Below are 26,665 nucleotides of genomic sequence, written 5' to 3'. Positions count from 1 at the left end.
CGCTGCCAAAGGTGCTTCAACAAAGTACTGAGTAAAGGGTCTGAATACTTATGTAAATGTGATATTTCCATATTTTTTTATTTTTTATAAATTTGGTTAAAATTCTAAATAACTGTTTTTGCTTTGTCATTATGGGGTATTGTGTGTAGATTAATGAGGAAAAAATTACAATTTCATCAATTTTAGAATAAGGCTGTAATGTAACAAAATGTGGAAAAACTCAAGGGGTCTGAATACTTTCCGAATGCACTGTATACATTGAGTGTATAAAACATTAAGAACACCTGCTCTTTCCATGTCATAGACTGACCAGGTGAGTCCAGGTGAAAGCTATGATCCCTTATTGATGTGATTTATTAAATCTTCTTCAATCAATATAAATAAAGGGGAGGAGACAGGTTAAAGAAGGATTTTTAAGCCTTGAGACAAATGAGACATGGATTGTGTATGCGTGCCATTCAGAGGGTGAATGGGCAAGACAAAATATTTAAGTGCCTATGAACGGGTTATGGTAGTAGATGCCAGGCGCACCGGTTTGTGTCAAAAACTGCAACGCTGCTGGGTTTTTTACGCTCAACAGTTTCCCGTGTGTATCAAGAATGGTCCACCACCCAAAGGACATCCAGACAACTTGACACAACGGTGAGAAGCATTGGAGTCAACATGGGCCAGCATCCCTGTGGAACGCTTTCAACACCTTGTAGAGTCCATGCCCCGACGAACTGAGGGCAAAACTCAATATTAGGAAGGTGTTCTTAATGTTTTGTACACTCAGTGTAAGTGTAGGTGTGAAAAGGTTTCAATCTTCAGTATTGCTGTACTTACTGCTCTTCATGGAAGGAAAAACTTCCCATAGCGATCACAGCGAAAACGAAGAAGTCCAAGGTATTCTCATGAAGGCAATCACTTGACCCAACGCGGTGCTCTAGACACCACTCCGTGCACAAAAACAGAGCTACAAAGGACAAACTGCATCCCAACTGCCTCTGAAAAGGGTGTTGTGGAAAGGATGAGACAGTGGAATGTCTGGTGTATTCAACGTTTTACAGAGGTGCCACCACGCTCCACACCTACTGGCCCTGGTGCACTGAGACTAAGATTAAATCCGATTGCCTCTTTTTGGCTATGCACCATTTATAGTGCAGATGTTGGCACAATTGGAAATGACCTTTAAATGTAAATCGCGCTATAACGCAGACGTTCCATGGTCTGGATTGAATCTAGGCCAAAATGGTGAGGAGCCAGATGAGAGATACAGTGCATTAGGCCGATGGCCACAAACTCTAACAGAGACATTAGATCTCACAGAGAAGGAGATCTTATGACTTATATTCATCTCTTGGGTCTTGGGTAAATTAACTAAGCATTTGCACAAGTTTTGAAGTATTCCTTTCTCTGAGATGATATTATTGAGCCTCAACATGTTAAAAAGTTGATGTTTATAACCATTGATAACAACTATCTGCAGAGCACCGTTTTTACATTAACCAAACCAAGCCATTGACTGGTAATTCCTCATTCCAAATGTTTGGCTACAGCACCAGACTGGAGACGATGCGAGCTGGGAGTCAGCTGGGAGTCAGCACCATATGAGCTTCATGTTGCCCTCAGCCAGATTTGGCTGACAGATTGGCCTGTTAAACAGCAGAGACAGGGCCCACACCTGCCTGCGAGGGCTGGAATTAGATGCTAATAGAGAAGAGGAATCAACAGCCCAGAGTCTGAGCCAGACAGAGCCTGATTCCCACAGAGAGAGACGTTTAACCAGTCATTGCTACTCTGTCAGGCAAAACAACTGAGAATAGTGGGGGCAAAGAGACAGATGAATGATCTGTGGGATGGGTTAAGATGCTCAACAGATCTCTACGATACTCTGGATTCATGTGAAATTGTTTGGCATGGGCCTTCAAATCCTCAAAAAGTTATACAGCTGCACCATTGAGAGCATATTGACTGGCTGCATCACTGCTTGGTATGGCAACAGCACTGCGCTCGATCGCATGGCGCTAAAGAGGGTGGTGCAGACAGCCCAGTACATCACTGGGGCCGAGTTCCCTGCCATCCAGGACCTCTATATCAGGCGGTGTGAAAGGAAGGCCCGGAAAATCGTTAAAGACTCCAGCCACCCAAGCCATAGACTGTTCTCTCTGCTTCCGCACAACAAGCGGTAAGGGTGTGTCAAGTCTGACACCAACAGGCCCCTGAACAGCTTCTATACCCAAACCATAAGACTGCTAAATAGCTAACAGAATAGCTATACGGACTGTCTGAGTTGACCCTTGTATTAAAAAAAAAATATTTGCACTGTCTCTATGCACACTCACACACTCATGCGCTATGACACTCCAACACACACATAACATGCACACATATTTATACTGACTCTACACACAAATACACACACTCACATACAACCATCATACTGACCCTGTATAAAGTGCATTCGGAAAGTATTCAGACCCCTTGACTTTTTCCACATTTTGTTACTTTACAGCCTTATTCTAAAATAGATTAAATTGTTTTTTTCCCCTCATCAATCTACACACAATACCCCATAATGACAAAGCAAAAACATGCTTTTAGAAATTTTAGCCAATTTATTAAAAATAAAAAATTGAAATATTTCATTTACATAAGTATTCAGACCCTTTACTTTTTGTTGAATTTTTCTCTTTGTTTGCACTTTGTTGAAGCACCTTTGGCAGCGATTACAGCCTCAAGTCTTCTTGGGTATGACGCTACAAGCTTGGTACACCTGTATTTGGGTAGTTTCTCCCATTCTTCTCTGCAGATCCTCTCAAGCTCTGCCAGGTTGGATGGGGAGCTTTGCTGCACAGCTATTTTCAGGTATCTCCAGAGATGATCGATCGAGTTCAAGTCCGGGCTCTGGCTGGACCACTCAAGGACATTCAGAGACTTGTCCGAAGCCCCTCCTGCATTGTCTTGGCTGTGTGCTTAGAGTCGTTGTCCTGTTGGAAGGTGAACCTTCGCCCCAGTCTGAGATCCTGAGCGCTCTGGAGCAGGTTTTCATCAAGGATCTCTCTGTACTTCAGTGGCAAGGATCTCCCTGCCACTGAAAAACATCCCCACAGCATGATGCTGCCACCACCATGCTTCACCGTAGGGATGGTATTGGCCAGGTGATGAGCAGTGCCAGGTTTCCTCCAGACGTGACGCTTGGCATTCAATCTTGGTTTCATCAGACCAGAGAATCTTGTTTCTCATGGTCTGAGAGTCCTTTAGGTGCCTTTTGGCAAACTTCAAGCTGGCTGTCATGTGCCTTTAACTGAGGAGTGGCTTCTGTCTGGCCACTCTACCATAAAGGCCTAATTGGTGGAGTGCTGCAGAGATGGTTGTCCTTTTGGAAGGTTCTCCCATCTCCACAGAGGAACTCTGGAGCTCTGTCAGGGTGACCATCGGGTTCTTGGTCACCTCCCTGACCAAAGCCCTTCTCCCCCGATTGCTCTGTTTGGCCGGGCGGCCAGCTCTAGGAACAGTCTTGGTGGTTAGAAACTTCTTCAATTTAAGAATGATGGAGGCCACTGTGTTCTTGGGGACCTTCAATGCTGCAGAAATGTTTTGGTACCCTTCCCCAGATTTGTGCCTCGACACAATCCTGTCTCGGAGCTCTACAGACAATTCCTTCAACCTCATGGCTTGGTTTTTGCTCTGACATGCACTGTCAACTGTGGGACCTTATATAGACAGGTGTGCGCCTTTCCAAATCATATCCAATCAATTGAATTTACCACAGGTGGACTCCAATTGTAGAAACATCTCAAGGATGATTAATGGAAACAGGATTCACCTGAGCTCAATTTTGAGTCTCATAGCAAAGGGTCTGAATACTTAAGTAAGTAAGGTATTTCTGTTTTTTTATTTTTAATAAATATGCAAAAAATCAAAAAACCTGTTTTCGCTTTGTCATTATGGGGTAATGTGTGTAGATTGATGAGAGAAATTTTTTTTGAATCCATTATAGAATAAGGCTGTAAAGTAACAAAATGTGGAAAAAGTAAAGGGGTCTGAATACTTTCCGAATGCACTGTACAGCTTCTTACTTTCTAGTGTTCTTCTTATTTCTTATTTTTATTTGTCGTGTGTTTTTGTTCTACCTTGTTATTTTTTGTGCTACATTGATGTTGATTACTGCATTGTTGAGTTTGGAAATTGCAAGAAAGCCATTTCACTGTACTTGTGCACATGACATTAAAACTTGAAACTTGACATGGAGGCATGTTGTTTAGGTCTATGGAGTGAGATGTTTTTATTTATTCTATAAATAAATAAACAAATCTCACTCCATATAGGTCTGCTAATACACTTTTAGACACCAAGCCCTATAAGCGCACTGTGCACACCTGATGGGGGAACTTTTAATTATATCATAAAATAAAGGGGTACCTAAATGTAGGCCTCTGCTCTCCACTCCTCAATTCTCTCTTTCCATATTCTGTCCTCTCCTCCACTCTTCTCTCCCAACTCTTATATCCTCTCCTCCACTGCTCTCCTCTCTCTCCCTCTCCTCTCTCTCTACCTGTCCTTTCTGTGTGTGCTGCTTCGGGACCAGCTTTTGTGATCAATGTGAGGCCATATCCATGAGTGAAGCCGCAGGCGGCGCAAAGCCAAGTCCCCGCCCCCTCTCCACTGAATATGACACAGCTGCTTTTCAGAACCCAACCGCTCGAGCCCCTTCATCCTGAGAGGGAACAAAAAAGTGGTTATTTATTAGAATACTTGTTTTGTATTGTTCAGCGCCACACAACAGACGCTTAATTATGTAAGAAGCAAACCCCTTTCACTGTGAGAAACAATAACTTGAAATTGTCTTTTAGAGTGTATAATAAATGTAATTTCTTCTTGTTTCTCCCCTCAGTGTGTGTTGAGTGGTGGGTTTGGGCACCGGGCACAGATAGCACACACAGCGGCTAGAGTTGAGGGGAGATGGCGGTCTTACAGGAAGCTTTGGTGTGTTTAGGACGGCATTAGGAGGAGGATGGGGAAGGAATCTGTTCCTACTTCACTGGCTACGATAGAGGGACGATCAGGGAGACTTGCGTAAGTTTGCATAACCTCAGCTATTTTATGCACGAGGAGGTTGGTTAGTCTATCTTTCCCTTGCCACGTCTTTATTTTTTGGTGGCTGTTGTTTGAATAGATTTTAGATATCTATTATGCAGAGCTGAAATATTTTGTGTTTGAAAACTATTGGTGGGTGTGTAACAAGTGTTTTTATGACAAGTTGAGATAGTTAAATAGAATAAATGGCAACTTTGGGTTCATCAGTCCATGTGCTCCGTTGTCCATTAATTCAACGCAGACAAACTATAATAAATTGTATTTGTGTCTATAATTCAATTGAATTGGAGGCAAATGCAAGTCTCAATGCTTTGGTGAGTCTTGGAATCAGAGAGCGTACTGAACACCCACCCCAATAACACATATGCTTCGCGCTCTCACCTCTACAATTTTGAACCAAATACTATTAGTTTAATTACTCCTAACTGGATTTTGCCTATATTCTTCATTGGAGAGATAGGTTATGTTGATTGAAACTTGTAATTGTCGTGTTACCTTATAAACAATTTAACAATTAGGCTATCCCCTTAATTTTATTTTAAACAAATATTCCGCCCCATTATTCCCTTTCTCATAATGTCCTCCTTTTTGTATTATATTTTTTTAGCTGAATGGAAAAACGCACTAGCGACTAGCCTATTTAAACATGTTGATGTGGTTGTTTTGCAGGGCACCGGATGCAGATTCGTTCCTTGAACGCACAGTGAGCGCACGCTGACCATCAACAGGCGGTGGCGGGAGGGAGAGTTAATGCTATACGGGATCCTTGGGCCGTCCATACCCTAAACCATGACCTTAACCCTTACCCTAACCCTTGCCTTAACCATTTTAAATGTAAACTTCTATGGGGTCAGATTTCTATCCCGTTTAGACTTTTCCGTGGAAGGAGGGAGGGGGGATTGAAGGGAAGGGAGGGGAGGGGAGGGGAGTGTGGAGAAATTGATCAACAGATAGAGCAGCTCGCCCGATCTCTGTCGTTTTCACATGATATCCGTGTCGGTAAATTGACTCGTCCAAGTCGTGACTTTAACGGCCTTATCTTTGTGCCAGTGCAGCCATTGCCTTTAACTGGGCTATAAAGACACAAACAGACTACAGATGACCATGTCATGCCCGATAAACAACCATATAGGTGTAGACTTTACCGTGAAATGCTTACTTATGAGCCCTTTCCCAACAATTCAGAGTTAAAAAGTTAAACAAAAGTAGCAAAGATAAATAAAATGAAATAGCATCAAAATAAAAATAAAATCCTGATTGCCTAGTCACTTTTACATCTAGGGAAAAAGTGACTAGGCAATCACCATAGATAATAAACAGAGTAGCAGCAGCAGGTGTAAAGAGTATCAGGATAGATAATAAACAGAGTAGCAGCAGCTTGTGTAAAGAGTATCAGGATAGATAATAAACAGAGTAGCAGCAGCATGTGTAAAGAGTATCAGGATAGATAATAAACAGAGTAGCAGCAGCTTGTGTGAAGAGTATCAGGATAGATAATAAACAGAGTAGCAGCAGCTTAAGATAAGGTATTAACTCTGCATGGTTAAGGTAAGGGTTAATGTTTGGGATAGGCTTAAAACAAAAATATCAAAAACAACTTTCTTTCGCTGGATTCGAACTTCCAACCTTTGGAATCAGAGGCAGATATAGTACTTAAAAACAAAACCAACAGCACTCACTGTTGCCCCTAGTGGCCGGTTTCCACTTCATCTCCCGACGTCCTCGATGGATGGACGTCGAATACTGACTTGTATCACGGGTGACCTGGCCAGCGAGAGCGTGTGTGTATAAATAGCTCTTTCTGTATAGGCTATATTGACATTTAGCCTATAAGCCTACATATTTATCTCAAAGCAGCATAGACAGACTATAGGCGATAAATCGAATTTGTGTGCAGGCTGATTCAAAATGCTGTGCAGGGTTATCATCACAATGTTACACTATGCCTTCTTGCCCTTCCTCCATTCCATCGCATCCACACACACACACACTTTGGAGGAACGGGTTTGAGTGGCGCCAAGTGAACGGTTTTAAACATACAAGTAGCCTGACCTGAAGCTGGATCCTTCCCAATTTTGTTTTGATTGATTACTATCAAATTATAGAAACGAATTAGGCCCCGAGGATAGATGAAAAAAATAACATTTTAATGTTCACACGGTAAAAATGTCAAATCTTTCGGATCCCTATGATTACCATTTCCAACCTGCATCCTCCGGATTAAGCGTATTTCCCCCGTTGAAATCTGCATATAAAGTAGTGCCAGAGCACCAGCAAATAACTATAATAACGCGGAAGGGGATGAAAGTAATGACCCTGCTCTGGGGACCGCGGGAAACGGCTCCGTCCTTCTACCTCGATGGCTTCAATTGAAAATTCAGGGGCATTTATGTCAAACGCATGATATGTCAGGAGTGATAGGTAGGCCTAATTTTTGTTCATTTCTTTGGGTAAAGGTGGTAGTTTAGTCTAAATGCAATGGCTGATGGTCCGCTAAAACCACTCGTTAATCAAAATTGTATTTAAATCAAAAAAGAAAGAAAGAAAATAACGACTATTGTTCTAGGCTGGTTGAGGGGGCTAGATAATTGGTGTGACCCTTGCCCCCGCGCGTGCACCTGCAGCAACTCGTGTGGAGCGTTTCGCAGAGTGAGCACAAAGAAGCCGGGAGAATTCTAAGCGTGAGGCGAGTGATCGAGAATGACAAGGAAAGTAAATATGGCCCACGATGGTTGCAGTGGGTGTTGCTAATCCCTCGCTGACGACGTTCAACACCGGTTCCCGTTTGGTTTCAGGCTGTTTGAATTGTGTCTGATTTTTTGTTGTTGAAAATATAGGCATTTTGAGATTCTGTTAAAGAGGATAAAATGATTAGCCTATAATTTTGTAATATTTAATAATTATGAGAATAATAGGAAATACTAAGTCTAATTATTATAATACCAATAATATAATTCATAATAATAATAATCATCATCATATTTCAGCAAAAAAAATGCCCTAATGAAATACGTGGTTAGCTAAATAAAAGGAATCGGAAATCATCGAAATTAGCCTACATTAAATACAATTTTTAGTAGGCCTACATGTTCCAGAAACATTTGTCGATATAAATAATAATTATATAGGCCTAGGTCATCAGCCATTATCCACTTTGAAGACTCAAAACCATTTGATGCAATTACATAACAATATGCCCTAGAAAACCTTTACGGTTAGTTATTATTAAAGGCACCAACATGTTCAAATATGCTCTTCAAAAACTAGGTATGTTCACACACCTTAGACCAAATACATATATTATTTTCGACTCGAGCACAATTGCTCCTTATTGTGGGCTATTTTAATGGTTCGCAAAACCAACTTCAAGTCAAAATACACATTTTTCAAAACTATTTTCATACTTTCAGAATATTTTAAATTGCAATAATCATTCAATGTTATTAGCTTATTGGCCTGTGAAGTTATCGTATTTCAATGGCTTGTTTGTGTAATCACAATTTAAAGATGATGCTATATTGACAAGCCTCTCTCTGAATCATATTGTGGATTATGTGATTTTCTTATTAATCGACATAATATATAGACCTACATTAGTATAATAACATGGGCCTGTGATATTGTTTTATTATAGACTATAATATTTGCCTATTATTATGATATTACTTACTTGTTATTATTACAATTATCCTACTATAGTACGCCTAGTAATAGTCTAGTTGTAGTGGGCAACAGTTGTGATGTGAAGTCAAAAAAGGGACTCATATTTATTGCGATTTGATCTGGGAAGAGTGGTATCAGTGCGCTCTCTCTCGGTGGTTGGCGCACGCAAGTGTGTCAGTAGCCCATTGTCCGTGTGTCACAACCCCAAAATATATATAATCCTCTAGCCATAAATCATGAGACGTGGGTCGCGAGGATGTTATTATTGTATTTTTTTCATTTTAGCAGACTCTCTTATCCAGAGCGACTTACAGTTAGTGAGTGCATACATTTTCATACTGGCCCCCCGTGGGAAACGAACCCACAACCCTGGCGTTGCAAGCGCCATGCTCTACCAACTGAGCTGCAGGGGACATTATTGACCATTGTGAGATCCCTTAACTTTACCAAACGCAGAGGGATAGATAGGCCTACATCTGAATGCTCCGGCTCCCGTTTTGAAGGCTATATCAGCCTAATTAAAAGCAACAAACTATGATACAATGATTAAATCGTTAGCCTCGCCGCGGGGAAGGGATATGATTTTTTGCCTTTCAATTAGCCGCTTATTGGGTTTTTCAGGGGAGGTCAGCTGTGAAATTTGATGCACGTGCGCGCGATCGTGTGACAGTTGAGACCTGACACCATAACACTCAGACTTGCCAGTTTAAAATTAAATTCATTTGTTTTATTTTCTGTGTGGATAGGCCAAGACCTAAATCTACTAACCCAACTTTATTATTGGTTAAAAAGACAGCATTGGAATAGCATGCGTGGTTTTTCCACATAAAAAAAAAAACATCGAATTATGGTTTACTTTCTATCATCAAGCCTATAAGGTGTGTCACATAATTATTCACTTTGATGCCCATATCTGTTTACAGAATGTTTTTGACTTTGGGTAGCGTAATAACCAGCTGTGAAGTGTATGCTATAGGTACTTATGACAACACCAATGGCAATGGGAACACCATGGCGCACCGAAGGCACGCTCCAATGCTGTTCCCCTCCAGCAGACGGCGATGACAGTCTAGAATCTCAAATCTGATGTGACTACATTTTGTTTTCATACTTTAGCCTCCTCAACAGCTGATTAGAATAAGTCAAATGTTTTCCCCCGGTCTAAAACCCCATTAGCTTGTTTATAGAAGTATGACATCTGATAATGCCACACATTTACGCACGGTTAGATTGTGGTTAGTGACGCAATACAGTATGTGTGCGTGTGTGCGTGCGAACGTGTGTGTGTGTAGGCCTACGTGTGGCCAACATCTTCAACAAGCCAACAATCTTATAATTGTCTATTTGCTTCCTTTATATATATATATATATATATTATCAGGCTATACTCACTATTTTACTAAAAATGTATTAAACAAAAGTAGCTTATGAACTACTGACTTGAAAATGTATTTCGTTTAGAAAAAATATAGGCCTAGATAGGGTAGCCCAGCCAGTTCGTTCAAGATTGAAGTCAAAAGTGGACGCCTATCCATGTCCTGAGGACATCGTGGACACCGTTTTATTTTGTATTTTTACCCTATCCCAAACCATAATCCTTACTTTAACCATTCGGACTGAGTGCCTAAACTTAACCCTTAACTTAGAAATTTGACGTTTGAAGAAATGGAACGATACAGAGCAGCAGGAGCAACAAAAACACTCGAAATTTGATGTTTGGAGAACGTGGATGAGAGCCTGTTTCAAATGCTTAATGACTATGTGGTTGAATAACTTTTAGGCTAGAAGTCTAGTCTTGAAAGTGGCAAACGGATTCATATGTCATGCCCAGCAAATGTTACTCACCATGTAACTTAGCGAGAGTGACCCCCCTCTCACCCCCTGCCAGTATGTTCCTCTTTCAGTAGCTGTGCGTCACCTGACTGAGCGCCATGCAAATCGCTTTGCTTCTAGAACGCTATTGGCCGCTCGTAGCTCATTTAACCGCTGTCAAGGTGCATCATATGGCTGCCGCTTTAACTAACTTCTCAACTCCGACAGGGAAAGTGGCTCAAATGCGCATTCTGTCAGCGTGGATGTGAACCAACAACCGGAGAGGAGATAAAGCATCAACGGGGAAAACATTTCTCTGACACTCTATTTATTGGATTATTAATTTAGTTTCCATTTAATTCTTTTTGCGGTGTAGGATTGTTGTTCCCTCGTGTGCACCTGCTCTGCCGGACTCGCGCGCCGACTGAACTAGACTTTGTTTCCTCTGTTGGTTGAAAGTTTGAAAACCAGGTGAATGTATAGCATGATGATGGAGACGGACCTCCAGTCCCCTGGACCCCAAACGAATACAAATGTGGGGCAAACGGGGCCGAACAGTGGGTCCAAAGCGAATCAGGACCGGGTGAAGCGTCCGATGAACGCGTTCATGGTGTGGTCCCGCGGGCAGCGGAGAAAGATGGCCCAGGAGAACCCCAAAATGCACAACTCCGAGATCAGCAAGCGGCTGGGAGCCGAATGGAAGGTGATGTCCGAGGCGGAGAAGAGACCTTTCATCGACGAGGCGAAGCGGTTACGAGCAATGCACATGAAGGAACACCCGGATTACAAGTACAGACCGAGACGGAAGACCAAGACGCTGCTGAAAAAGGACAAATACTCTCTGGCCGGTGGCCTGCTCTCTGGGGCCGGTGGCGCTGGTATGGGTCTGGGGGTCGGGATGGGTTCATCCGGCGTCGGCCAGAGGTTAGAGAGCCCCGGGGGCCACGGGGGCTCCACCAGCTCAGGCTACGCGCACATGAATGGCTGGGCGAACGGTGCGTACTCGGGGCAGATGGCTGCAGCTGCTGCGGCCGCGGCGATGATGCAAGAGGCGCAGCTAGTTTACAGCCAGCACCCAGGCAGCGGGCATCACCACCACTCACACCACCACCACCACCCGCACAACCCCCAGCCCATGCACCGCTACGACATGTCGGCACTCCAGTACAGCCCCATCTCGAACTCTGAGGGCTACATGAGCACATCTCCGTCCGGCTATGGCGGGATCACCTACACGCAGCACCAGAGCTCTGGCGTCTCCTCCTCGGCTGCCATGGGCACGTTAGGGTCGCTGGTGAAGTCAGAGCCGAGCGTAAGCCCTCCCGTTAGCACTCACTCCAGGGGCCCTTGCCCCGGAGACTTGAGAGAGATGATAAGCATGTATTTACCGACCGGAGAGCCCGGGGACCCGTCGGTGCAAAGTAGACTTCACGCATTGCCGCAGCATTACCAGAGTGCGACGGCTGGGGTGAACGGAACGGTTCCATTAACACATATATAGATTATTCATATGACTATGGAAACTGCAGACAGAATACAAAAACCCATAACCAAATATTTACCTATTTTTTAAATGATCACTGAACTACCTGCATTTTGTTCAGAATGTTTATGGTGTTCTTGTAAATTAAAAGTAAATTAGCCTATCCTTTTCCCCTTTTGGAGTATACACTCTCTTACGAACAGGATATGAGTTCAAATATTGGTTGTTGTGTTATCATTTTGTAATTTTTTTATTAACCACTCTAGTGGTTGAGGGCGATGCCAACCAAATTAATTAACACATTTGGTTAACTATAATCGAATTATTTTTGGTTCACTGTAAGTTATTGAAAAATAAGAACATGTTTTCCATAATCATGAAAGATGGTTTTAAAGATTGATATTTTTCCCATTTAATAATTCCCCAAGAGTTTGTAAACATTTCCGTTTACACTGTCTATTCATGATCATAATTATCTCTTCTTACTGTAATAATTATTGTAAATTGTGAATAATTTGAATATTTTAAAAGACTGACGCGCAACTGCTATTGTATAATTTACGAAATGCATTTCTGCTAGTGAGAGGTTCTGATATTGGGCTGAATTACGATTTAAATAAATTTCACACATATGTTGCTCTGATTCTACAAAAAAACGTGTTAGCTTGATTATTGTTCACTATCTTCAGTTGCAAATGGTAATTTGAGTTATATTTAATTTGAAGGCCACGAAACTTTGAGTCTGACGTAAAGCTACCTATACCGCAAATGGGTTTTTTTTAAGGGGAGAGTGTCTCTGGCAAACCCGTAACATTAAACAAATTGTTTAAATGCGTAATATTTAATATAAGTAAACTGCTTTTTTTGGCCATTGGATTAAGAGAGGCAGGTCCCATGGTACACCCAAACTCATCTCAGGGTTTACCCTTATGGGTTTGTAATCATTTCTGTAAAGTTAACGTTACTAGCAAATTGTTACAATAGGACAGGATCCACAGATTTCAGAGAGAAGCACAGTATTCACATTAGTTCTTCAGAATATAGCCTACATTTAGGATACTTGCGTGCAGCGTCTCACTTGCAATATATTTTTATATAATTAATTATGCTGATTTTAAAGTTGGCTTTTGTGTCTTTTCATGGTATTTCACTCCCATTATAAGTTGAACGCTATTAGGCTACATGCAGTAGACCTATGGTTTGTTTTATTTTGATTACTGACAAACGTAGACTAGGCCTGTTCAGTGGTTATTCAATAGGCATATAGCACTTTATAAATTGAATTTATGTTGTTATAATGTGCAATGGATTATTCAAATAGCATAATATTATATATTTCTATAGTAACATGGCAAAAAATACATTAATATATCCTATAGCTCATGGAAAACAAGAGCAAAGCTGTCTCGAGTTGGGTGACTTTTGTGGCTTTTTGAAAGACATCTTATACTTGCAAGCGCTGAAGGGATGAACCATGCAGGCCCATTTGGATATAACGCTATGATTGCAAATGGCGATCACCAAATGCAACTAGTAAATGTAGAACGATTATTCAGGCTCACTCAAATACCCTAGGCTATATTTGATCACAAAAATGATTTTTTTAAACCTAATAAATGTGTAGGACGTTTGACGTTTTTGTTATTGGCGAATTTAGGCCTACCCTTTTTATTTTTGTCATGAACAGTATAATAGGCCTACTGCTTTTCAGTAAGTTAGCCTAATATTATTTTACTTCATTGCATAATGTCCTAAATTATTACACTTCAATTATTATAGACTTATTATAATTCTGATAATGATATGTGTAAACCAGAATTAGGTTGTATATATACATAGCAGGCTTCATCTGATTACTTTAGAATAGTTTGGTATTGAATTGACCTCACCTCACATTTTACTTGTGACTGACTATCTCCCAGTATTGAATACATTGACTACACTGTGAGTAGATAATCCTGATAAGTATGAGCTGAAGGCTTTTTAATGGTCTATTTGGGAGAAAAGTGGAAACTTTGCTGTTTTCTTGTTATGTGAGTAGGGGTCAAAGTTCAGGCTGTTTCCTTGATCCCTAAACAAAGCCTGTATCCCTGAATAGGAAGCAGTATGGACACAAAGGAACCCCATTAGTCAGTGATTGACACACTCTGCATCCCTGCCATAGGCCTACTATTGCAAGTACATTTATGAAGGCTGCCATGCCAGAACAATGTGCCTGATTCACACTATAGGGATGATTCAGTACAGATCAGCTTGGCTCGCTTGACTTGGCTCGGTTTGGCCCTATAGTGTGTAACAGGCACTTGGATTTTAATGATCAATAACCACTTTTTTTATTGAACTTTGATTTTCCCCCAAGAATGGTTTAATATATTTTGCACCTTCAGGGAATAGATTCCGGATGGCAGTATAATCCAAGTAGATGGAAGTTCTTTATTTAAGACATGGTTGTATTACAGACGACATAGTACCCTCAACCCAATTGGTCTTGTTACCACTGTGTGGATTGGATTGATTTTAAGTTTCACCCTTTGGAGATTCTGAGATGATGGTTAGTGTGTATGGGATGTTATATTCCTTTCCTCTGTTCCATGATGAATGGACTATATGAAATCACAGTGCTGGAGAGGGAGCTCTAGAATGTGTTGAAGAGGGTGATAAGTGTGCGGGACAGTTTTCTCTTTTTGTGCCTCGTTTAGAATCAGAGCAGATCATCTGTAGACATTAGGAAACAAGAAAGGGTGAGCTGTTCACTAGGTGTTTCAAGTTCAAGTTTTTTAATACCCACGTGGCAGTCATAGACACTGAAATACATGGGTATGGCTAACATAATAAAATAAACAATTACACACAATTTAGATAAGACTCAAAGAGTCTTATTAATAAGTTGGCAGAAGTAGGATACAGGGATCTCTTGTGTCTCTCAGTTTCACCTGGACAGTTACTTATAAATTACTTTTAAAAAAGGAAAATACTCATATGGTGTTACGAACAATCCATAAGAGCACAAAAAAGAATGATGCACACATGTATTGAATTGACAGTGATTTCCTCTTTGGGAGCAGCTTTATATGTACATGATACATAGTTGCTGTTCTTATCTCCTGTTCAAATACAATTGTAATATCATTGCTGGGGCAGGAGGTTTTGGTCAGGGCACATGGAGAGGAGAAACTCCCAGCCCTATAGTCATTGCTGTATGCAGTAACAAGTGACATGACCTCTGACCTCAGGGAACTTCTCTCTCAGGCTGTGATATGATTCCACCACCTTCTCCCCAAAGTGGGCACTTTCTCTATCCCTCTCATGGCTGTAAAAGTATCGGAGTAATCATGGTGCTAGAGCAGAGGGAGTTCCCTCTGCATCTCACAGTAGTCCATTCCCTCCATGAGGGTTGCATGACACATTTTAAGACCTTTCGGAGCCTTTCTGTGCCTCATAGAGCCTGGAATAAACATCTTTGGTGTGTTGAGAAAAGGTTTGAGATGGTAATTTCTGTTTTGCCTTATGAGGACTGTTACATCCTGTTTCAGGCTATTGTGTTCATGGTTAGTCAAAATCAGGCCCCAAGCCAGCATTATAATTAATGAGGCTTAAGAAGCAAGAGTCTCCACTTTAAATCTTTGACATACTTATTATTGTTATTATTTGGAACACTACTCCTCTTACACTGTTAAAGCTAGAAACGTCATTCAAATGTTAAAACGTGCAGACTGGTTTGGATTGAGTTGCTTACATACAACTTTTTGATATATTTTTAAACTATTAAGCTTTTTGTCCTTCTTTTTTTTACCTCCATCCACTTTAATGGAATTTCCTCAACATTCTAAAGGCCCCATTGTGACATCATCACTTCCAACATTCCATTCACTACAATGCGACTTTTGACACAAATCAGCTACTTTGACCACTTTACCAACAACTTAGACAATATGTTAGTGTATGAAATCTTCCTCTACTTCTCTGCTATTCAAATCTGAGATCAGAACGAAAATATCTTATTCCAATCAAACAGTATGGCTATTTTAGTAACCACATCAACTACTTTTCCCCCTAGCTTTTTGAAACAACTGCCGTTTTGACCACTCCCCCAACAAGTTAGACAAACACTGGTCTATTCTCTGCTATTCAAATCTGGAATCAGAACAGAATTATCTCCTGCCAATCAAACGTTACAGCTGTTTGTCGGAGTTTAGAGTGACAAAAAGTAGCTAGCTAACGTCAGCTAACAGCTCTCTCATGTCTCATCATTGAGTAGCCCAAACGGAGCTGTTGCTATCGATACTCAAAGACGCAGAGGCACACATATGGCAGCGCATGCAAAAATGATGAGTAGGGTGGCAAAAATTATGAGTAGTCCTCCTTCTTAGGAAAGGGCCCCGTGCTCAAAATAATTCAACTGGCTAGTTGGCCTGTCTGTAAAGAGAATGACGGGCTGTACGTTGATCCTGCTGCTCTGATTGGTAGTGCTGAGCAATAAGTGCTTTTTCAGGTCGGTTTTCGATTTCGGTTTCCATTATTTTGTTTAACATTAATTGCTCTATGCATTATGTGGGTTGAATGCTTTAACAACACAGAATAAAACACAGAATAAAAGTCCCATGATGGTAGTGAATGCCCATTACTACTTATCACTTAATAACCATAATTTCTTCACATACTTTACTTTAATAAAATATTTCAGTTGTTGTGTATATTACATTTGTTTTATTTGATTACTTTATTATTTCATTCGAAATCATCTCATCTCTATAGAGCTGCTGCCAATGCTGTATGACAAAATCACTATTTTAGTAGTTCTTCAAAGGAAATAAGGCATACTTTTATGACTGCTGAATACCAACTATCAAGCACATAGATAATGTATTTCAGGTAGAGATACCTCGCTAAGCAACTGCTCTCCTCTCGATCGTACATTATTCTGTCTCTTTTACATAGCTGCCGTAAAAAAGAAACACAGACCAGACAAATGGATTATGGTCATTGTAATTAATTACCACGTTTTCTGCACTAAACTATATAGTCATATATACTACAACTCCCTACTAGATCGTACAGTTCGGGCTGGATGTGATCTATCTCTAGAGAAACTTGGCAATGTGTGCATTGAGCTCACAGAAAAAACCCTAAACAAAATGGAATTCAAATAATTGAACCGACCTCGGTCAATTAGTTGTTTAAAAAACAAAAAATAACTGACATTTTGCGTAATCGCTCAGCACTACTGATTGGATAGAGCGAAGCTGTCTCCGTTCACTCCTTTCATATTTCCCCCGATCACTTCTCATCGCACATCTTTCAGTTTTCATGCGACAATTGTAGTTTAGACACTGACCACAACTACACAACTACTGACCACAACTACTGAACCACAAACATTGTAAACAACCACAAACTACTGACCACTACTGACCACAACTATCGACCATAACTACTGAACCACACACCTACTTACAAAAACTACCGACCACTACTGACCACAACTACTGACCACAACTACTGACCACAGCTACTGACCACAACTACACAACTACTGACCACAACTACTGACCACAACCACACAACTACTGAACCACAAATACTGACCACAACCACAAAATTACTGACCACAACTGACCACAACTACTGACCACAGCTACTGACCAAAACCACACAACCACTGACCACAACTACTAAACCACAACTACTGACCACAACCACAAAACTACTAACCACAACTACTGACCACTACTGACCACAACTACTGACCACAACTACTGGTCACAACTACTGACCACAAAACTTCTGAACCACACAACTAATGTCCACAACAACACAACTACTGACCACAACTACTGAACCACACAACTACTTACCAAAACTACTGACCGCTACTGAGCACAACTACTGACCACAACTACTGACTACAAAAATACTGAATCACACAACTACTGACCATAACTACTGTACACAACTACTGACCACAACCACACAACTACTGACCACAACTACACAACTACTGACCATTACTACTGACCACAACTACTGACCACAACTACTTCTCTGATCTGCACTAGCTCTGGTCCAGCTCCGGTCCTGGGCGTAGCAAGCTAGCTAAGGTTCGCACTAGCTCTGGTCTAGCTCTGGTCTGCACTATAAATTATAACTACTTAAATGTGCAAAAGGTACAAAAGGCCAGTTTTGTCAACGCAATTGGCATGCAGACATCAGGAATGTCTAAGGCCTGCATAGGCACCAGACGTCACCCATTGAGCATGTTTGGGATGCTCTGAAAAAAAAAATGTATTCACTCACTAACTGTAAGTCGCTCTAAAATGTTAATGTAAATGTTAAATGTGAATCAATTTGCATATAATACCTACCTACAATAATTGTAACTATTAAACCGTTCAAGCTAGAGACACCAAACCAGCTCTCACATGTTCAGGCTATCCTATCCTATCCTATCCTATCCTATCCTATCCTAACAACTAACCAACCAATCAAACAATATTTTCATCTACCTACTTTTTCAACTACAACCAATCACCACCATTACTACTGCAAACACTACCGCTACTATAACTCATTTCATTTCATTTGCTGGAAAAAATGTTTCGCCCACGCTGCAGACGGCTATATTGGTCCGCTAATACAGGACTATTAAAGGCCCAGTGCACTACTTTTGTGAAAAAATATTATTTTCTATTTGTATTTTATTTTTTATTATTATTATTATTTGTATTATTATTTTTCAGGGGGTGCTGCAGCACCCTCAGCACCACTCCTTCCCGCGGCTATGGTGTTAGCCTAAAGAGTTTATTTATTAGATAGAATAGTTTCCTGTAGCTCAGTTGGTAGAGCATGGCGCTTGCAACGCCAGGGTTGTGGGTTTGATTCCCACGGGGGGCCAGTATGAAAAATGTATGCACTCACTAACTGTAAGTCGCTCTGGATAAGAGCGTCTGCTAAATGACAGAAAAAAGAACAAAAACTACAGCTAGCTATCAGTAGGTCTACATGCAAACCTATTCTACATATTTCTTCAACTACCACAAAAATACTTTTAATGAGCTGTCATCACTAGATGCACCATCATATTTCTCTCCCCAAATAATAGCCTAAAACTTTCTAATCATTACATCATCATTCAACTAAAATCAAACTTAATTTACACTGAACGTTTTACAAAAGTAAATTGTGCATCTATATGTCTAAAACCCACAACATGAATGATTCAGTTGCTTTGCTTTCCTAAGAGTGTTGACTATATGTAACTGCTTTGCTTTAAATAGTAAAGTAAAACTTTGAAAAACGTTTTCCATTACCACAAAAATACTTGTAAAGAGCTAAAGCAAGCCCCACAACTTTACTTGTAAAGTTACCATCTAGTTCTTATTGTGTCTGTACAATATAGGCTGGCTCAAGGGCCAGTACAGTTAATGTATTGAAAATAAGTTGTATAATTTGGGCGGGGGATTCAGTTTATGGAAAATTCAATTGTGAGTGGGTTTCATTGTTACACAACAAAGCATTCTTCTAGCTGTCTCCTATGAAGATCTGCTCAGTATCAATGATTTAGCACCAGCTGATGGAAGAAATATAGAAATATAGGAATATAGAAACATTCACCACCAATTTTTCCCCAATCAGGAATATCAAATTGTTCCACCATTTAGAATACTGTTGATACATCGTATACTGTAGGCCTATACACATCTATCTGCCTATAGGTAGGTGTAGACCAGTGGAGGCTGGTGGGATGAGCTATAGGAGAACGGACTCATTGTAATGGTTGGAATGTAATAAATGGAACGGAGTCGAACATGTGGTTTAGAAGTTTAGAGAACCATACCGCACCTAGGGCCGACTGCAGCACCTGTCCTAGAACCGCCTCCCCAAGATACAGGTGGAGACCATTGAATTCAATAAAACAAACTCCATAAAACTGAGTTTGGTGTGGACCCTAAACAGATAGTGATATTGTGTATGCAGAGCTCCCCTCCTACGCAGCGGAGGGGCACATAGGATGGCCCGCTTGGTGGCTATTTGTATCTTATCTGCAGATGTAAAGCGACACTGATTAACGCTGAAAAACCAGAGAGGTGGGGCGCGTCACGGCACATCGCCAGGTTAAAAGAGGAGTGTTCTGGAAATTTAACCCGAATAATTTACTACTCAACCACAGAGGGTAAAGTGGGAGGGAGGGGAAGTGATGGGGAACGGGTTATGGGGCAAAGGTGGGGAGGTTGGGGAATGGAAGAGAGGAAGAGGGAGGGGGGCTGACCAATAAATCTCTTCCAGCATGCGATACTCTTATCTTGTAGCCACCGATATATTCCACGCTAGGAAGCCATCAGCGCTGGCGCACACTCCGCGCTCGTAAAGCCCCGATCCCTTGCACTCGCTGTCCTAAATGGGGATAATTAGCGTCACTTTATCACGCCTCTGCATATTTTCTCCGCTTTCCCTCCATCCCCAACGCCCCCCTCCCCAAAAAACCCAACCGAGCTGCCTACTCTCAGTGCCCGCTCTGTCACAGAAGATTACGGAGACAGATTGCACAGAACGAATGTGCCAGGCAAGATTAGCGGGGAATAGAGAAAGCAACTGGGCCAATGAATTCCTCGCGAGGGCCTTATCGTGCAATTACACGTTGACATGTTTAACAATCTTGCTGCCTCTTAATCCTGCGCTCTTCCAGGAGCGCTGCGCTGCTGCTGTTGCTGCTGCTGCTGCTCTATCCAGCACCATACACTGGAGCACAGGCCGCAATGCACCGACACGTGGTGGCACACAGGCTGCTGACACACACACAGGGAAAGTTTATATTTTCTACCACATTTTCAAACTTTTACTCTTGTTGTTTCTTGCTCTCTTGCAATGCTGTTTTCTCACAGCACGAGCTATTTTGAATATGATGTTCTGTAGCCTATCCTTCTGAACAGTTTTTCAGAAGATTTTCAATTAGACAGTGTCTAAGCAATCAGCTGGGGAAATTATCGTCTTGATGATTAAACTTTGAAGTTTAATCATCCACATTTTGAATACTTCTCTGGAGTATGGTTTATTTGATTCCTTTTAGCCTATGAACGGGGACCCAGTGAAAATCGTTTATAATGTTGTGAGTATAAGGCTATATAAATAAATAAAATAAATAATATATCAACCAAGCAATAGGCTTAGGCTACACCCCATAATGTCATTGATTCAGGCCTAAACCGGTTTTCACCGTCCATCGCGGAGAGTGATGGTGAGAAACATTTAGCCTTGACCATTTGTTTAGAGTTCGTTTTGGACTATTTTCCTCTCTCTCTCCTCAACCCCCCCCCCCCCCCCACCCCCCACCTCCTGTGTGGGAGCGATTGTGAGCGCCACTGTTGGAATTTGGCAGCGGCCGCGGTTTGGAGAGCCGCCCCACGCTGAGCCGCATTCAGCGACCGGCGCACTGTGAGGTTGGGAAGTTTCACTCAGCCGTACAACTCAATGCCCCAACAAAGGCGATTACAAGCGCCAGTGCATTCCTGAAGGGACCCGGCAGCGACGCAGGTGCGAGGGGACCGGGATAACCCGTCAGAGAAGTGTCAAAAACGGGACAGCGCCGGGACCACACAAAACCTAACGCACCGCGGGAAGCAGGGAGTTTTTTGGAATGGGTCGGGGGTAGAATGAAAATAATAAATTTGATGAGGATAACGTTTTGGGGTGTTTTAGAACAGGCTTGTCTGTCTGCCCAGTGAATGAAAGGAAGAGAAATCATCCAATTTAGTGAGAGAAACATATTTCTAAGACACATTTTCAAGACAGCAGTGCCTTGATTATTGATTTGAAAAGAATAAACTACAAGGCTTAGCCGAAATATCTATAATTTGACACAAATATTGAAAGGACACTTACAAAAAACAGTTTTTCGTATAAAAAAGCGAAAAGTTGTCTAAAAGACAAAATCTCCTCTAATTATTCCTCAATTGGTAGCAGAATAACTGGTGCACAGAGGTTAACTGCGTTGCAATGCGCCCAAGCGTGTGTTTTTGGCTGGCTATAGGTCTGTCTGTATCGTGGAGACAGACGGTATATTTGATTGGAGCAGCGCCTAACTATCAGTTACCGAGGAGAAACAGAGGATCCCTAAGGAGCGGTAATCAGTACGCCAGCTGCTCGCAGACCTCTCATTTCCCACCACTGCAACATAATGGAGGCGCGCAGGAACGCATGAGAATCAGCCCAGCGCAGAAAAATAACTGTCACTCACTGTTTGGCGACCGAGTACAACACAGTATTCATTCCTCTGTGACACTCAACAGCGCGAGTCTGTGAATTAAATTTACCCAAACGAAACATAATTTTTGTTTGTTATGAGCACCTCGATTGTAGCATCTTTGGAGGAGTTTCCTTATTATAGGCCTAAAGAAAGGGAATTCTGTAAGTAGGTGCACAACATTTTCACCTTTTTGGTGTGTGTGCATGCGTGCCTCTAATTCCCATGCATGGACCCCATGGGGTCTTGCATAAACGGATTACTGCCTCACCTGAGTACTGCCCACAGGGGTGAGTGGGGGAACAAAAGTTGTCCCCAGCACCGGCAGCGGTGGTCAGTCAAGGAGAGCGGACTATGCTAATGTTCCTGACCCAGAGAGGCGAAGGGGGGCGAACAGAGATTCCGATTGTTCATGATCTCATGAAACGCACCGCTGTAAAGCAATGCTAGCAATGCTGCGAGACTATCAGATCTAAGCCAATGCATGACCCGGCCAGAGTATTATCTTTAATCGACAATGTAAAGTCTGTAGACATAAAGTGTGACCACGTTCAGAAAGAGAGTTGTGCCTAACTTCAGTCAAAGCTGGAAAGGGCCTATGTCTATAACTTGAACTTTCGTCTATATCGTTAATATGATCCCATGCCTCTCTTTCTCTCTGCCCCCTCTGTAACACTGTCAAAGGCTACATGATTAGAAACGTAGGTCATTATCCCTGCGTACTTAACTTTATACCATTCTGGCCGGCCGAGAGCTGTCCAGTGCTGAAATTACGTCATTTCAGCACCTCCTTCTCGAGTCGTGCGTGAAAAAGCCAACTGCGTGGAGACCCTCTGCTGAAAAATGTATTGTAAGAAAAATATAGGCTATTGGATTAGGCCACACTGGATGATTTATCAGGGTGGCAGGTAGCATTAGAGTTAAGAGCGTTGGGCCAGTAACCGAAAGATCGCTGGTTCGAATCCCCCGAACCGATGTACCCCAATGGGTCACCTAAACTCCATACTTAATTCACAGCCTATGTTTGACCCCTCTCCCGGAGTCAACGAGACAACAACACCCTGTGAAAGGACAAAGCACAGTCTGGAATGGTTTTTGTTTTCCCTCCAATGGTTGCTCGCTGTTTTGTGTATGGGCAAACCTATACCGCTGATTGCGTCTGAGCCGCTTCAGTCTAGAGCTATCATCTACGAGCTGACAATAACAGGAGAGAGAAGAGAACGAAAATACTTGATGTTAATGGTTCGCTCATTGATCTCGCGCGGGTCTTTGAAGCGGTTTGTTTGTTTGTTGTTTTGAGGACTGGCTCATTGTAAACAGACAGCGGGGTTTGGGGGATTGCTAGGCGGGGTGGCGCGGCCGCGGGAGCTCGCACAATTTCCTTTCGCTTGGACGGTCGATGACAGCATGTGCTCCGGTGTTCATGCCCGGAGGCGCGACGAAAGGGCGGCAGTGGGAGCAGGGTAGTTTGGCGGTAATGACACCCCCCACAGCGCGTTATTACTTAAAGACCATGTCGCAGTAAAATGAGGGTACTTTTCGTCCCGTTTGGTGGTGACATGGTGCTCTGAGCTTGTCAGTCTGTCTCCCCGCCTGCTCACCGCTTCCTCCCCACGGTCGACTCCCTTCACAGAGCTACATCCGCAAGGTCTTTCTTTATTTTTTTCTTTATTTTCTCTATCTCTCTCTTTCTCTCTCACACACACACATACACTGAGAGAGAGAGAGGGAGAGAGAGAGAGACAGAGAGAGAGAGAGAGAGAGAGACGAGAGAGAGAGAAAGAGAAAGAAAGAGAGCGAGCGAGAAAGAGATAGGGAGAGAAAATAGAGTGAGTTTGTGAGAGAGACAGAGATCATTAGATTTTCTTGAAGTTTTCCTTTAATTTCTTTGTATCTCTATGAATGCTTATGTAGGACTATAAGGTCATAAATGAGTTATGTCACCATGACTCTGTAATAATTTTTTCTATGGATTGTGATAATAGTGATCATCAATCAAATGTATTTATAAAGCCCTTTTTACATCAGCAGATGTGGTTTAGAGCAAAGGTGTCTTGCTGGACAGAGTGTTTTGTCTCAGGTCCAGTTGACTCAGCTGTCCTCCATGTGTTCTCCTCCATGTCTTTAACGTTCACATTAACATCAGCCAGACACACACGCACGCACGCATGCTCACACACACACACACACACACACACACACACACACACACACACACACACACACACACACACACACACACACACACACACACACACACACACACACACACACTAAAGTGTACTCTCACACACTCAAATTCTCTATCTTACAGCCACACACACACACACACCAGGCTGTAAAGGATTTCTGATAGCTCAGTGCCAGGTGATCATTTCCAAAGTGGCGTGGAAGGGGTTAATGGGAGCTCAACGAGTCGTGCTAAGAAACAATGTTTTTATTTCCTGATGGTGCAGCCCTGCACCACACTGATAGCTGTTTGAACTCCCTGACCTCTGACCTTTGTGAGGTCAAGTGATCAACAACCGGGGTCATTTAGATGGGGTCAGATTATAGCCTATAAGGGATGTGTACTTCACACCAATCCCTCAGTGGACGAGGTATAAATAGCCTTTAATGATTATGATAACCCTACTCTAATTGTTTCCAAGGCCATTAGATTGTTGTCAGCTATCAGACAATTTAGCAGAGCTAGGTGAAATGGGATTCATTTTATTCATTTATAAGTGTGCTGATAACCTTACTGGTCTTAGGGAAATTCACCTTTTGGCCCATTTACATCATGGGTGTCAGTGGTTTGTGTGTGTGTGTGTGTGTGTGTGTATGTGAGCTTTTTACAATTCACAGGTGGCAGGTGTGAAACCATTCAATTTACTCCATTCCACCCATTATTACTTCATTCCAGCCATTATTATGAGCCGTCTTCCCCTCACCAGCCTCCTGTTGTACAATTACTGTAAATAATAACTCTACCTGGTCAATCATGGTTAAGAAAAATAAAGATAATACTGTATGGTTGGAGACCAGACTCCATGTGGATGTGGTCTAGGACCTGTCTGTTCTCTCCGCCAGTCTGCCAGTTTCCAAGAATACTCCGTATCTGTGTGATCAGAAGAGATAAATATTGTTGTGGTGTCTGGACTGACTGACTGACTGCTGACCTTTAGATGTCTGTCTTACTAAGTCCATCTTCTCTCTCTCTCTCTCTCTCTCTCTCTCTCTCTCTCTCTCTCTCTCTCTCTCTCTCTCTCTCTCTCTCTCTCTCTCTCTCTCTCTCTCTCTCTCACTCTCCCCCTCTCCCCCTCCCTCCCTCCCTCCCCAGGGTGTCCAGTATGATGACTGCCATGGGGGACTGTCCATGGATCACCGTGGAGACCTGTGATTGACAGACAGGCGCTAGCCCCCGTCTGTCTGGCTGGCTGGCAGGCCATCATTACGATGAGCAGGCGCAGATTTGCTATGCTGGCGACAGGACCGTATGGAAAATGTCAACGACCATCAGAGCCCCAGACAAACTTCCTCCCCTCCCCCAAGTACCTCACCTAATGTCACCTAATGTCACCTAATGCCCATGCTCGTCATCCAGACCCCACGTACTAACAACACAGCCTCACATACTTCATCCACACTCATTTACAAACCACATGCAAATAAATGTACTCTACCCCTATATACTTCATCCAACAACTCAGCTCAACACACCTCACCCAAACCCCCTACATGGCTCACCCATCCCTCACATACCTAACCCAACCCCTATGTATCATCCAACACCCTCACACCTCATCCAACCACCACAGTACTTCACTCCTTATGTGCCTCACCCATCCTCCTTTTTCACCCTTATTCCCACATACCTCACCCCAAGCCCCACACCTCAGCCCACCCACCCCCTCCTCACCCCCCATGCACCTCAGCCCACCCACCCCCTCCTCACCCCCCATGCATCTCAGCCAGCCTCCTATATTAATACACTGACTCCCTCTATTGGCCTATGTCCCAGCAGCACTCTGCATGTTAACATTTCTAAAAACCCTCAACTTCTGACTAATAAATGTTTTCTTGCCTTCAGTCTATTTGAACAGCCAGTCTGCCCTGCATGCCAGACAGCTAGCTAGAACATCACGTGTGGCCAGTTCTGAGACAGACTGGCACTCTGACTGGCACTCTGACTGGCACCCTGACTGGCACCCTGACTGGCACCCTGACTGGCACCCTGACTGGCACCCTGACTGGCACCCTGACTGGCACCCTGACTGGCACTCTGACTGGCACCCTGACCAGAGTCAGTGCCTCTCACACATATTACACTAGTTTACTGCAGTTTGGCAGGACACTGACAACAAGACCAGCCAATGCCTGGCATACTGACTGAACCCCGGGCTAGTTAG

The 26,665-nt window shown here is 42.5% G+C and overlaps 1 protein-coding gene and 1 long non-coding RNA gene across 2 annotated transcripts in view; both read left to right on the top strand.

Annotated features, from left to right (window-relative positions):
- LOC121554022 overlaps positions 1-26,154 on the top strand; it is a 124,420-nt gene extending 98,266 nt beyond the window's left edge. Inside the window, exon 6 of the long non-coding RNA XR_005997611.1 lies at positions 25,597-26,154. This is a non-coding gene — a long non-coding RNA (uncharacterized LOC121554022). The remainder of the gene's footprint in view (positions 1-25,596) is intronic.
- Positions 10,476-12,697, top strand: LOC121554014 (transcription factor Sox-1a). Its single transcript, XM_041867453.2, has one exon. It carries the CDS (start codon positions 11,030-11,032, stop codon positions 12,053-12,055), a length of 1,026 nt encoding a protein of 341 aa, XP_041723387.2. The 5' UTR covers positions 10,476-11,029; the 3' UTR covers positions 12,056-12,697.
- Positions 26,155-26,665: the final 511 nt, after the last annotated feature.

The sequence above is a fragment of the Coregonus clupeaformis genome, chromosome 23, assembly GCF_020615455.1.
Source record: "Coregonus clupeaformis isolate EN_2021a chromosome 23, ASM2061545v1, whole genome shotgun sequence".
Lineage (NCBI taxonomy): Eukaryota > Metazoa > Chordata > Actinopteri > Salmoniformes > Salmonidae > Coregonus > Coregonus clupeaformis.
Note: the sequence above shows the minus strand (reverse complement) of the source record. Positions and strands in the feature narration are given on the sequence as shown.

Bases quoted from the DNA above. Each gene is read 5' to 3' on its own strand.
- LOC121554014 (XM_041867453.2), top strand. From the start codon at position 11,030: ATGTATAGCATGATGATGGAGACGGACCTCCAGTCCCCTGGACCCCAA.